At 43.7% G+C, this 12683-nt stretch overlaps 1 protein-coding gene across 1 annotated transcript in view; it reads right to left on the bottom strand.

Annotated features, from left to right (window-relative positions):
- The window catches only part of LOC125705071 (collagen alpha-1(XXV) chain), a 150547-nt gene that overhangs the window by 33283 nt on the left and 104581 nt on the right, over positions 1–12683 (bottom strand). The window contains exons 7-12 of the mRNA XM_048971406.1: positions 11844–11903; positions 10835–10906; positions 9852–9968; positions 8556–8591; positions 2986–3012; positions 1561–1605 (exon numbers count right to left, since the gene is read on the bottom strand). Coding sequence (XP_048827363.1) covers positions 1561–1605; positions 2986–3012; positions 8556–8591; positions 9852–9968; positions 10835–10906; positions 11844–11903 — 357 coding nt within the window. The remainder of the gene's footprint in view (positions 1–1560; positions 1606–2985; positions 3013–8555; positions 8592–9851; positions 9969–10834; positions 10907–11843; positions 11904–12683) is intronic.

Here is a 12683-nt window from a genome sequence, read left to right as displayed (position 1 = left end):
TTTCTCATGTCTTTGTTTTGAACTCTTCATAGACTTTCTCTTTTCTAATAAACTTTGTAGTAGGGTTATTACTGCCTCTGTTGCTGTTTGATTGATTCCGGATCTTCTTCTAATCAGAGGAGGAGAGACTTCAAAAATGCAATATCATATCTTACGGCAATGTGTCTCTTCTCAAGGCCTAACAAACTAGTTAATAAATAGGCCATTCACTTTGTAATTCATGTGTAAGTGCTATATCTCAAGGCTTCAAGCCAAGCTCTCCTAAATCTGCTTTCTTCCTCACAGGGAGTTCCTTTTCCATGGGCCACCTACTTGCATACTTTATGTATTTGTTTCTACATAGCCAACCCTTTGTCCGTTCTAGGACCATCCTCTGCTCATCAAAGAAAAAAAACTACCTTTGACAAAGTACAGATGACTCTCCCTTTGAACCCATTCTATAATTTCCTGGTCTGGGCGTCCAATTCTGCTAGCCTCCAAAGGTTCCTCAGTTGACTACAGAACAAACCTGTCATCCACACTCCATATCCTACCAGACATATAATTAAATATTTGTAGCACAAACATTGCTATATATATATACAGCTCTGGAAAAAATTAAGAGACCACGGCAAAATTTTCAGTTTCACTCATTTCTCAATTTATGGGTATGCGCCCGTATAACATATATATTTTTTTCCAACTCCAGACTGGTTCTTCCCTGCTTCTCATTCATGAAGGGCTTCTTCCTTGCTTTATGGGTCTTTAGTCCTGTCCTAGCAGTGCATTTCACACCACTTAATGTTTCCCGTTCTTTTTGAAGACCACTTGAGGTCATACTCCCATTTATGAGGCATTGCCAGCAAAGTTGACCGTCATCTCTGGCGTTAGAAACTTGCTTCTGTCCTCTATCTGGCTGGTTTTTGGTCATTCCCAGTGTCTCCTGCTTCACCTTATTCTTGTGTACTGCTGTCTTAGAAACATTGAGCCTGGAAGCAGCCTGCCTTGCAGTGTAGCCTTCTGTCAGCAGAATCAGGACTAAACCAGGATTTAAAGATGCATATTTTTGAAAAATATGAAATGGTCTCTTAATTTTTTCCAGAGCTGTATTTATAGCACAGGCAATGGTTACATCTAGTAACTTTAAGCAGATGCAATTTTCCTCTCCACGTATTGTTCCAAAGAATATATCTTTGTGTTTTCCTATAAAAATGATAATAGCGTGAAACTTCAGCAAGGAAATGACTCCTTTCCTCCCTCTGTTCCAGAGGAAAGGCGCCCAGCATTGGCCTAATCAGTCCAGATGGATCGCAGTGTGGTGCAGGTAATGCATGACGCAACCCCGGAGCTCCGGGCGGTGCAGGAATTGGCACGCTCACCGGCCCCCCGAAAGCCCCACGATGCAGTGTGAACAGAAGACAGAAAGCATGCTTTGAAACAGAGCTTGGGGCTCAGGGGCCGAAAGAAACAGCACTACTACTCGTAAGAGTCTATAAATCGTATGCTAGCCAGGAGAAATACTTTCAGTTTTTTTGCAATTCTTTACTCAGTATTTTTCTATCTTTTGCCCAATGGACCTACCTTCTGCCCATCAGCACCTGGAATTCCTGGCGAGCCAAGAGAGCCCTGTAAACAAGAAGATAAACATATGGTAAGATATCTGACGCTGCTGCTTTCCACTGACATGAGGCTGAAACGGGTCTCACTTTGCATTTTAGCGAAACAATATGGACCTTTAAGCACATCATGCTACTGTTTATTTATGTACACTTATCATGTACTTTTTATACCAGTGTTTCCCAATCCGATCCTCAGGGACCCACAGACAGTCCACATTTTGCAAAAATGTCGCCTGTTTGGCAGGGAGCTCGGAGGGAGCAAAAACATGGACTGGCTGTGGGTCCCCCAGGACCAGATAGGGAAATACTGCTCTATACCTTTGTATATGCATACAATATGTACAGAGGGACCAAAGAGACCAATTTTACTACTGTATCCTACTGAGCAGAGTATTATTTGCAATTGTGACACTTTCATTGGTCCTTTCTGGCTTCTGTCTAAGGTATTTATAGGCCATGTGCTTAATAAATACGGACGCCTGAGTTTCACTGGGCACCCCAGCCAGTGTGTAGAGCACTCCCTCTGTGGCAGGGTCTTGCACCAGGGTAAATGTCAACCGTAGGAGAATTTACATAAAAGAGCTTCTTTAGAGCTATCCCTCTATTTGCTGGCTTAAATGTGAGCTGTTGCCTCCAACAGTTTTAGAAAATTGGATTTCAATTAAGTATTATTATTATTTTTGCATTATACAGTTTAGAGAGCATTACAGTTTAGTGAATACCCAGAATATTACAGTAACTGTTACTGTGTTATTCCCAACTTGGCGCTGTCAGAAAAGGCAGCATTTTTCACCAAACTGAATTGCTCTGTTGTGTTTCAGAAGAGCACCTGCATAGATCTGGAAACGTTTAAGCACAGAGCTACAACAAATGAAAGATAATTGGATAGTCCCATTTCGTGAGTCATTAATGCAATTGACACAATCACACTACGCTGCAATTAATCCTGTAAGCCAGCAGCAGATATGAGAGGATGCGTCTGATTGGCCTACTCTGGGTCACCAGTGTCACGCTCAATCCCAGTATCCCCAGGTGGCTGGGCTGACTTCCTGGCTCTGGATCGGTCCGACTGATGACTAATTATCAGGATTCCAACCATGCAGCATCCCCCCCCCCCCCGCCTCCAAAAAAACAAAACAACATTGAAATAATTTGAAATATAAAATCAGCTGCAGTCTTAAAACAAACTTATAGAAAATGTCTGAACTGATTTAATAGATGAATTTAGAGGCTGTTGGAAAAACCAGGAGACACCCAGGTCCCCGTGTTGACAAGACTGCTGCAGACAAACAGATGTAGCTTCTGTCCATGTGGTTTATGTAAATTATATTGCTCATTCATCAAAGGTGACAAATTACGTTTCATCGGAAGGTTGATTTAAGCTTACCTTGGGCCCCGGCGGTCCCTCAGGTCCCTGCGAACACAAGGAATAAAACAGGTCAGGGGAAATTTCCTGGTCGTCACGCAAAGACCCACCATCCAGGGCATGGCTGGCTTTTACGTGTTGAGTACAAACCAGAGAAGACGAATGGAGTGACGGAGTTACCATGACTTTTGTTGTTTCGCTTGGAAAGTCAAATGTAAGAAAGTCAGCTTTCGGGGCATCGCGCTCAAAGTTACAAGTGTGCTGTTAGCTCACTCTCGGTTTGCTCTGGTTCAGGAGGGGCCTAAGCTCAGGATCAAGGGTAGGATTTACGATTATTAAAGTCCACTTTCATGTCTCGAGTGAAATATACTGTTTTTATATTAAATGTACATGGACGGATGAACTGTGATTTGGAATCTTTCCGTCGTGCGGTATGAGGAGGGGAAAAACACACTGAACACGCAGCACTCCAAACACTAGCACCTAGCATCCTCTCCTGGCCGCCACAGACGTGAGAGGCCTCCGCCCGGCAGGCCGCCGTACAGGCCGGCAAACATGGACCCGCCGACGCCAGACCCAGGCATGAGGTAAGAGTGGCGCTGAGGTCCGCCAGAACGGCTCAGGAATCTCCGCCGGGGAAACCAGCTGGAACCGGCCCTGGCCTGGGAAGGGCGCCTAGGCCCAGTCATGGAAAAATATTAATAATAATAATAATAAAAAAATATAAAACAGCGAAACAACAGTAAAATGTTAAAATATAATGTATGAGTAACAAAAAAAAAAATCCTTGTACAAAACAGCTTGTACTCCCAAATATGATTGGTGGAGCGGGGGCATTTTTCCGAGCAGGAATACCCAGCCGGCCAGCATGAGCTGCTAGCCACGGCACAGTGGCGGGATGCCGGCACATCCGCGCCCCTCTCACTGGGGCCATTGTATGGCATGAATCCTGCGCGGCTGGCTCGGGCACTGGGACGAGCCATCTGGCACGTCAAACCTGTTTCCAAACTGGGAGCCATCCAGGGAACTCCACAGAACCGGCCCAAGTCGTCTTGGACAGGCCCCGGCCCCTCGAACCAACCTCCGCCTAAGGCCTCCTAATTGATCTGGTGCCTTGTATTCGGTGGTACTGATGAATTATGGCACATAAAACAGGCGTGAACAGACGTGGTATATATCCGCGCGGCGTAACCGCATTCAATGGTGCCATTGTGTGCTGCAGTATATATAAAAAAATCGCACATGCAGTTGGATAACAGGTATATCTGCAAGCTTTTCTCAAGCTTCAGAGGAGGCAAAAACATTCTTTGCATAACTTCAGTGATCGTATAGGTGCTAAGGGACGGCAAGAAGTCACTGTTCAGGGACAAAACGACCCAGAGCTCGCAGTTCCTTCGCCTGCAAATTAATGCCTATTGCTGCACTTCTGTGACACTTTCATTCGGCTCCGTCACTGAACTCGAATCACTGAATAGCTTTATCACCAACACCAGACTTTCGGGCCAAAACTCTGTTTCTTTACAGCTTCCTGGTTCAATTAAATATATTTTTTTTCTTTCAGGCCTCCAGTGAGAAATGACTGTTTCACACAGCTGCATTTTCTTCGTTTCCTCTGAATCTACGGGTCCTCGAAGCACTGGAAGGGGGACTAAACAGCATATGGTGAGTGAGAAATTAGGTCTTGATGAAAGGTTAATATTTTCTCTATCCACCAGCTATATGATAACATTCCATGAAAGCCCCTCTTAACCCATTCATAAAAAGTGTGACCTTTGTTTGATTACTGATTTTTATGTTACTGATTACACAACATGATGGTAAACTGCAAGGCACAAAACAGCTGGCATTTAATAATTTTTTTTAAACTATGCTTACCGAAAATCATCTAGTTCATAAATCTGCGTGGCTGCAGCCACAGACAGTTTAAACTTCCAGTCTGTTAGTGTGCATTTGCGATCTGATGTTGACGGTTGGTCCCAGTACATTAGCATATCCTGGCATCCTGAGAAGAATGGACATGTCGTGTGGTACAAAGTCAAGAGAAACAGCCATTTGCCAAATACTTGGACCTGGGCCTCCTCAAATTCTTCTGGAGCAGAAACGAGGGCCCCATGAGTAGTACATACTCCTTAATGCTCCAAGAAGCCCCGGCCAAAATGATGCATTAAAACAAGCTTTGGAGGGTAAAACGTGTTTCTCCAAACAAAATGATCTCTAAAGAGCACGAGCTCCAAATAAATAAAAAAATCTTTATTTATGTTTACGGCTGCTTTTTTTTTCGCAGTCCTACACGGGTTTACTTCTTGAATTACTAATCTTCCATGGAATACATCTCAAGCGAAAAAAATCATATTTACTTTTTGGCACTAGCTGTATGCCGGGATATCTCCACTTCATGTTTGGCTTGGAGGTGATGAGAGACGCACAGAAAATTTCTTTTGCTTCAGCCCATTTGCGAGCGAGCGGCACATTAGCGGGAGGCTGCGGCGTGCGCTCTGTCGGCCGTGCGAGGTGACCGCCTTCCTGACCATGGGGGAAGGCTGGCAGGGGGCTGCGGAAAAAGTCTCCGGCTTCTGCTCTCCACTCCTGTACGGCTCGACAGTGGCATTGTTAGGCGGAGCCAGCCACCGTGAGAACCTCTATGACTTTAACATTCAACATTAATAACTCCTTCCCCCAACACGGGCCCCGCCACCCTCACCCAGCTGTGATGCAAAGGTGCACAGTGTTGCCAGAAATCTATAGAAGGTAAAAACCCATCACTGCTAACTCCACCCCTCCATAAACACCCACTACTGTCCCATCCCACCAAAGACAAAACTATGACTACAACTCCTACGAAGAGGGCCTCCTTCTGCTTGACAGAGGGCCCAAAACGCAGTTCTAATGAGCTCCACATGTTTGCAGGCTCACAGAGCCATGGAATTTGTGCTGTCTTCCTCAACAATAGTGACGAGATCAAAAATCCATGCGGCGCTAAATGGGCACGGGCCTCTGAAATGCTGCCCGCAGACGAGGGCATGTACCTCCCCTCCAGAATGCAATTACACCAGGCATGGTTCGCTGCACCAGAGGCATCCCTGTAAACCCCCACAAACTGAGAGATTATCAGAATTCCCCGTTGTGTGTTACTCGGATGTTATCTTTCTTGCCCATATGGGCCATGGGGCACGGTCGAGAAAACAGAGTCAGATGCATCATGGAAGTTGCAGGGAGCCACGTCATGTGTCCCCACTGCTTTTGGTGGTGGGGTGGCATGCTGTCACAGCAGTGATTTTTATTTTTAAGTACATTTAGGCGCATAATTTGTGTCTTTAGGTGCGACTGGAGGGTTACAGTCAGGGATGGATTGAGAAGAATGAACAGCCTGGGAAATTATATCCCAATTGAATATTTTTCACACCTGGGGGAGCGGGCCACCTCCCTTGAACATTTTTGGTCTACAACAGCCCACCTGGAATTTTCTTGCTAGTCCCAATGGCCAATCCATCTCTGCCCAGGGTCTTAAGAGCAGTGAGCAACAATTAGCTTGCAGCAGAAATGCACTCTGATGTATGAACTGATGTCTAATTCAGTTAAAATCAGAACAAAAAATCCTATTACAGCTTCACATCATCTAAGAGGGCACATCATCAGAAGCGACTGTACCCTCTATAACGGGGCTCTTAAATATGGCCCTCAAATTCCAAATCCAGGCCTTGTTTTCAGTTCTCCCATGTAGTTAGTCTAGTAATTACTGATTCTGATTGGTCACAGAGGCTTCACACCTGAAGGCTGGAAAATCATCAGTACTCAGACCTTGAGGACCGTGATTTGAATAGCCCTACTCAACAACATCGAAATCGTTTTTAGGATTAACCCCATTTTTTTTTATTGAAAGACTACAACAATAGGACTGTTAAAATGTTAGGGGTTATTTATAGTTAAGAATGGAGTCCAGGAACGGTGTGAAACAAAGCATTCATGACCAGGTTACACAATGGTAACTGGAGAAGAGCTGTAAAAGTAATTTCTACCTCATGAATACATTTACAATCCCGCTACTTCAGAGGGCATCGGCCTTTTAATATGCACAACCAATCAACAATTCTCTTGTGTGGAACATAAGCTACACGAATCGTGCAATTTGTCGCTCATATCCCCTCCCCTTAATTGACCTTCACAAAGACATAACAACTCACTACTTCTTAAAAGAGAGAACATTATTTGCATAATAAACCATATGTATATGGATTATAAAGCTGTTTCTAAGACAGCCATCCAAGAGAGTATTTTTTTGTAAACGGTCACCATGAACACTTCTGTGGAAGTTTGGAAAAGATTTTTAGTGCCATGGCACCGATCTGGATGAAGTATTTTGTAGGAGCACCAGCAGAAGTGGAAAAGAGCAACATCATGTCAATGCTGGCAGCGGACCGGACTGAGGCACATTTGTATTCTGATATATAAATAAATCAGTGGCTTTAGGACAATAGCATTCTAAGCTTGTCCCTGCAACCCTAATGGATGGATGGATTTCCAAGCTGCATCACGCCATTCCCAGCCCTTCCCGCAAAATCCACACATCACCCAATGCGTCACGTCCCTCCTCCCTGCTTCACGCATCTGATGGCTGTAAACACCGGAGTGTCCCACGCATTTCCATGGGATGGGAGGGGTTTATAGGATGCTTAATTTGCTACACACCAAAGCAGCATTCTGTTGCTGCTAATTGGATCAGACTGCCCCTCTAATGGGTTTCATGTGCGAAAATAAACATTTTCCGGTGCCTCGTGAACCACTTTTGCTGTATGTTTTAGCTCAGCTCCCAGTGTTTATATACCCGCGCAGCCACAATGAGATTTTGAGTTATGGTAATGGTTTAACATGTACGATAAAAATGGCTATTCTCAGTAACAACTGCAGATTCCCCTGACTGAGTCACATAATTCATTTCAGAAAATTACTTTGAATTGCTGACAGGGGGTTTGAACATAAGTTTCTATTAAGAAATGGGATTAGTTTTTCTCCACGTGCAGTAAAGTTCAATGGACAGCCAATTACAACAATATGAGCAAACAGAGGGAAACGTGACAGTGTCCCATTCTCAGAGTGCTCACATGCGCCCCCACCACAGCCAGGAACAGATCCTCAGTCACCGACGCTCAAAGGCCTTTTTGCTTTTGCTGGAAGGTTCCTATTACTAAATTTGCGGTTTTATAAGAACAAATAAATCTAAATGCCGTACACTTTCTACACACTCATAAAAAGCCTTCCTACAATAAACACAATCACAATCAAGTCAAACCATAACTTCTGCTAACGTTTTAGGGAATTATCAAGATAGCTATCGAAAATAAACTATATTTATGTTTTTGGATGTCAATGGAAAAATAACTAGAATCCTTAATTATAATACCTATATTTAAAAAAGTAAAAAAAAAGAAGGAAATGTTTACAAGACAGCCCAAAATGGTTACTGCATTGTTTGGCATATATTCTCAGGCCCGGATTCAAGTGGACTGAAATCCCCTTCTCATTTCACGCCAGGGAACGGCGAGTAGGCAGATATACACAATACGCGCATTTTGCCACTTTCAAGAGAGACTTACCATTGGGCCTGTGTCTCCCAAGGCTCCGGGGTCACCCTGTGACAACAAACAAAGGTACGTTATGGGCACAGGTGCCGGATAGCATTGGACACGTGTGCAGGCGTAGCTCGTGGGAGAGTAGTGTAGTCTTTGTCAGTGTGGTAAATTAATGAAGTTTTAGAATCTTGTAAGGAAATCCAATAAATGTATTTACTACATGCACAAATATGTACATATCAATAATATTTAGACAAGTACATCATTTTTACTAAAAGCGTAAGTGTCTGCTATGCAAAACAAACATTACATCACTTTCTAAAACCAAAACGTACAACATAACAAGAGCCCTGTTTGTTGTTTTCTAGCCATAAATCATTTTTACTGCAGTTCCAAGAGCAGCTCTGCAGATCCAATCTCGGTGCTGAAGATTTTATTACGAGAATTTGGTGGGATTTGAGAGTTCCTGTTCAGTAACCCGACTATCGTGTTCCAAGGTTTCAGTCTCCTTCTGTGTCATTTGAGGCTCCCAGTTTTCACATGGGCAAGGGATACGTCCGGACCGTCATTATGTTTTAGAATCTTTCTGTGGATTTTGTTGTCGGGTATTCAGTGTCTTGTTTGGTGTAGAAGAGATTTCAATGGAAATATCATTCAATGTGTCAGACGGTGGCAATTTTTTTTTACACTAAATGTATCAAAGAAAGGAAGGGCAAAGGTATTGTTTCACTGCCATGTCACCGCAGGCTCTGTCGCAGGTAACTATTGAACGTATCTTCCTGGGTGATTCAGAAAGCATTTGTTCACGTGTGAATGAAAAAACGAAGGAAGTGGCAAAATGCAGCTGGGAAAATGAAACGTATTTAATAACAATCTTGTGTCTGTTTTAAGATCGCACACCCGGGAATGGCGAAAACAATAATTACCTCAGTTGGAAGAAAACATATAAACAACACATCATATTTTTACACCGTGACTTATGCCGAGAGGGATAGAAACCTGTCGGACGGCCAATCAGATTTTATGACAGCAAATAAATGACAGGCTTTTTGTTTTCAGTTCAAAATGTACATAAATGAATGCACCATGCTACTGACAGTGCTGCACACATGGAAGGAGTTAAGAGTTTGTGGAAAGCAAAAGGCAAAACATAAATTCATATCAGGCAGCAAAGTCTGAGAAAAACTGCATTTGAGGACCAGTCGCTCACAGGCCTTCAGTTTATTTTCGTTACTGGCCTTGGTTTATATGCTTCCATGCTCCAGAGTTCTCCTTTTCCACAAAAAATAAGTAAATACCAATCACCCTCCTTCTACTCACCGGAAGCCCTGGTACTCCTCTAGGGCCATCTTTGCCGGTGTCCCCCGGGGGTCCCCTGGGGCCAGGTGGACCTGGGGGGCCAGGAGGCCCAGGAGGGCCAGCTTGACCCTGATCTCCCTGAGCAGTGGGACAGGGGGAGGGGGGGGGCAGATGCTCACTTTAAATCAGGGAACGCTGTTAAAACAGTTCTAATCATCGCACAAACATTTGCATACAGAATTCCATTTGCATGGAAGCTAAAAATGTGCTAAGGTTACTCTACAGCGAAGAGGAAAAGGCTGAAGAGAATTCGTCCATGAAAGACATGGAGAAAGGTTTGCATTTTTAAACACAGTGTGTCTACATACTTGTATATATGGTATATTTTCATGTTAATTAATGATGGAGGAGTTTGTCTGTATTTACTATAGGAACATATGGGTTTGATGCGATTTTACTCTCGGCTCTGCCACTGATGTGTCACTCTGAGAAAGCCATAACGGCGATGCATTACATGCATGAGAAGTCGCAACACATAGTCTTTAAAGTTACATTTTAAAACACAAACACAAGTTCAAAAGCCACAATTTTGGTATTTTTTAGCTCCCAAAATGGGGCAAACTCTTGATCTGATGGTTAACTGACTACAGCTGAACCAAGTGCTTTATAGAAGTGATATAAAATAAACTATAAACAAAAGACTACAGCACGGACTTCATAAAAGAACCTAAGATTGGGACCTATATATTTTATCCCTCCACTCAAGACGCCATTAAAGGTTTGGGTCACAAGTTACACTATTGTGTGAATGGGTGCTAACTGTGCTCTATAAACTTGGCAGTATTTATAGCGATTGTTTTTACACGACTGTGGATGAAATGAAGACCAACTATGCATGTCTGGTGTGTTTGTGACTTGCCAAGCAAACCAAAGAATGAAGAGGATAAGATTATGGAGTGAGGGTCCCAAAGGAAGACCTGGGACCCCGAGCGAGTCAGCACTACCTTAATCAGCCGGCGTTTTATGAGCTGCTGATCAGCGGAAAGAAAGCCATGATTGATCTTAGGGAAGACCATCTGAGCAGGTGAGGTCAGAAGTTGAAGGTCAGAGATGAGAGAGGTTGAAGAAGAGATAGTCGAAGGAGGTCCCAAAAAAATTGAAAATAAAGGCAAAAAATAGGTTAGGAGTGGATTGAAAACAGGCTTAGCGCCCTTCTTGCATGGAGACATACACGTTTTCCATGAAGAGGTCACCCCCATATTTGGAGTGCCTCTTCGAGAAGGAAGTCTCTGGACATCACCAGCGTGTATTTCTCAGCAAAAAAGGCACTGTGTCGTGAACACAACAAAGCTTAGAGCCCTGTCAGACCCAGGAGACGGCACACGCTGGAATCTCACATGGACCAGCTGACCGGTGACCGGATATACTTTCGTGTTGGTTTTTTTTTTGCTCTTCTTATCCAATGTGGTACATTCAGAAAAAAATAACCATGACTTCATGATTAATATTACAAGCTTTTGAGCTTGTTATAGATCAGAGAAATTATTTTTAGTCAACTGGTAAGATGTGATTTGAAAACTTTTCACCAATTTGATCTATATGATGATCTAAATGATCTAGTCTGGAATTATTCCATGCAAACAAAGCCGAACAGAATCCACCAAACCATGCTTTGGAGGGAGTCTAAAAACACTGCTTCCAGTCATCCAGAAATTACTGGATCATAGAGGCTACCTTTCCTCTTCCATGCCTTGGTGGGTCATGTTGACCTTGAGTTGTACATGGAAAGAGAAAGGAAGGCTAGATGTGGAAGGTGTCAGGATTGCATCCGTTGGCGACTGATCAAAACCAATTAATTAGTCACAGTCCTATCTGGATAGGGTCTGTCTACAGCACTGTTCGGTCACCGGGGGTCACAGGCTGGTCACTGATGAGCTCTGAGTGTACCCCACCCTATAGGGCGAGGGTCTCGGGACATGGGTCTGACCGGGCGGCTAAGCTGCGCCCACAAACCTTGACGGTCAGGATCTGATTGCTGTGCAAAGCCGCCAGCGAGGGAAGGCCAGGCAGACCCTGGGAACACACAGCACAAAGTGGCACCATGGCAGCAGGGCAAGACATGGAGCACGCAGGACATTGCAGGACAAAGACGGCACACACTGACACCAAACACCAAGCACCACACCACAGCTCGTAACCAGCTCTGAATCCTGATCCAGTGAGAACAATTCCACACTCACAGTGGGAGGATATCTGGTTTCAAACCTGGGATAAGTCAGCCACCATCAGCCCTAACAATCAATCACTGATTCCTGATCAGTGGTTCCGTTTATGTGACTACTCTGAAATAGAATCTCCGCCATTCCCAGCAAAACTTGTCTCCTAAAACAGATTGCTGCCTTACTCACTACTGGTGTTCATAACTAAAGCAACAGTTAAATCCAGGCTTCATACCAGAACGATAAGCACAGATATTTATCTGTTAAGTCTGCCCAGCTTTGGTCACTATCACCCGTGGAACAATTGTCTTTGCCCTGATTTTTATATAGATACTGACACTAGTAATATGTCAGTGTTTCCAGAATTACGGTTCACTGCATCCTGGATTTATTTCAAATGTTCAGATAGATATTGGACTTGAAGCACAATGTCTTAGACCATTTTTTTCCAGTCTGAAAAGGGCTTTACAGAGATACTGTACAAGCATTTCACAATTCTACTTTGAAATGGATAAGTGAGTGACATACAACTAAAAAAATATCCTTTTCCTTAGCAGGATCCTTTAGTCAGGCCAATTTCAAAGTCCAACATGTGTTCATGTCAGTTTTGCCCATTAAAATGGCTTTATCTCAG

This window comes from Brienomyrus brachyistius, chromosome 12 (assembly GCF_023856365.1).
Source record: "Brienomyrus brachyistius isolate T26 chromosome 12, BBRACH_0.4, whole genome shotgun sequence".
NCBI lineage: Eukaryota > Metazoa > Chordata > Actinopteri > Osteoglossiformes > Mormyridae > Brienomyrus > Brienomyrus brachyistius.
This window is presented reverse-complemented; position numbering and strand designations above follow the sequence as displayed.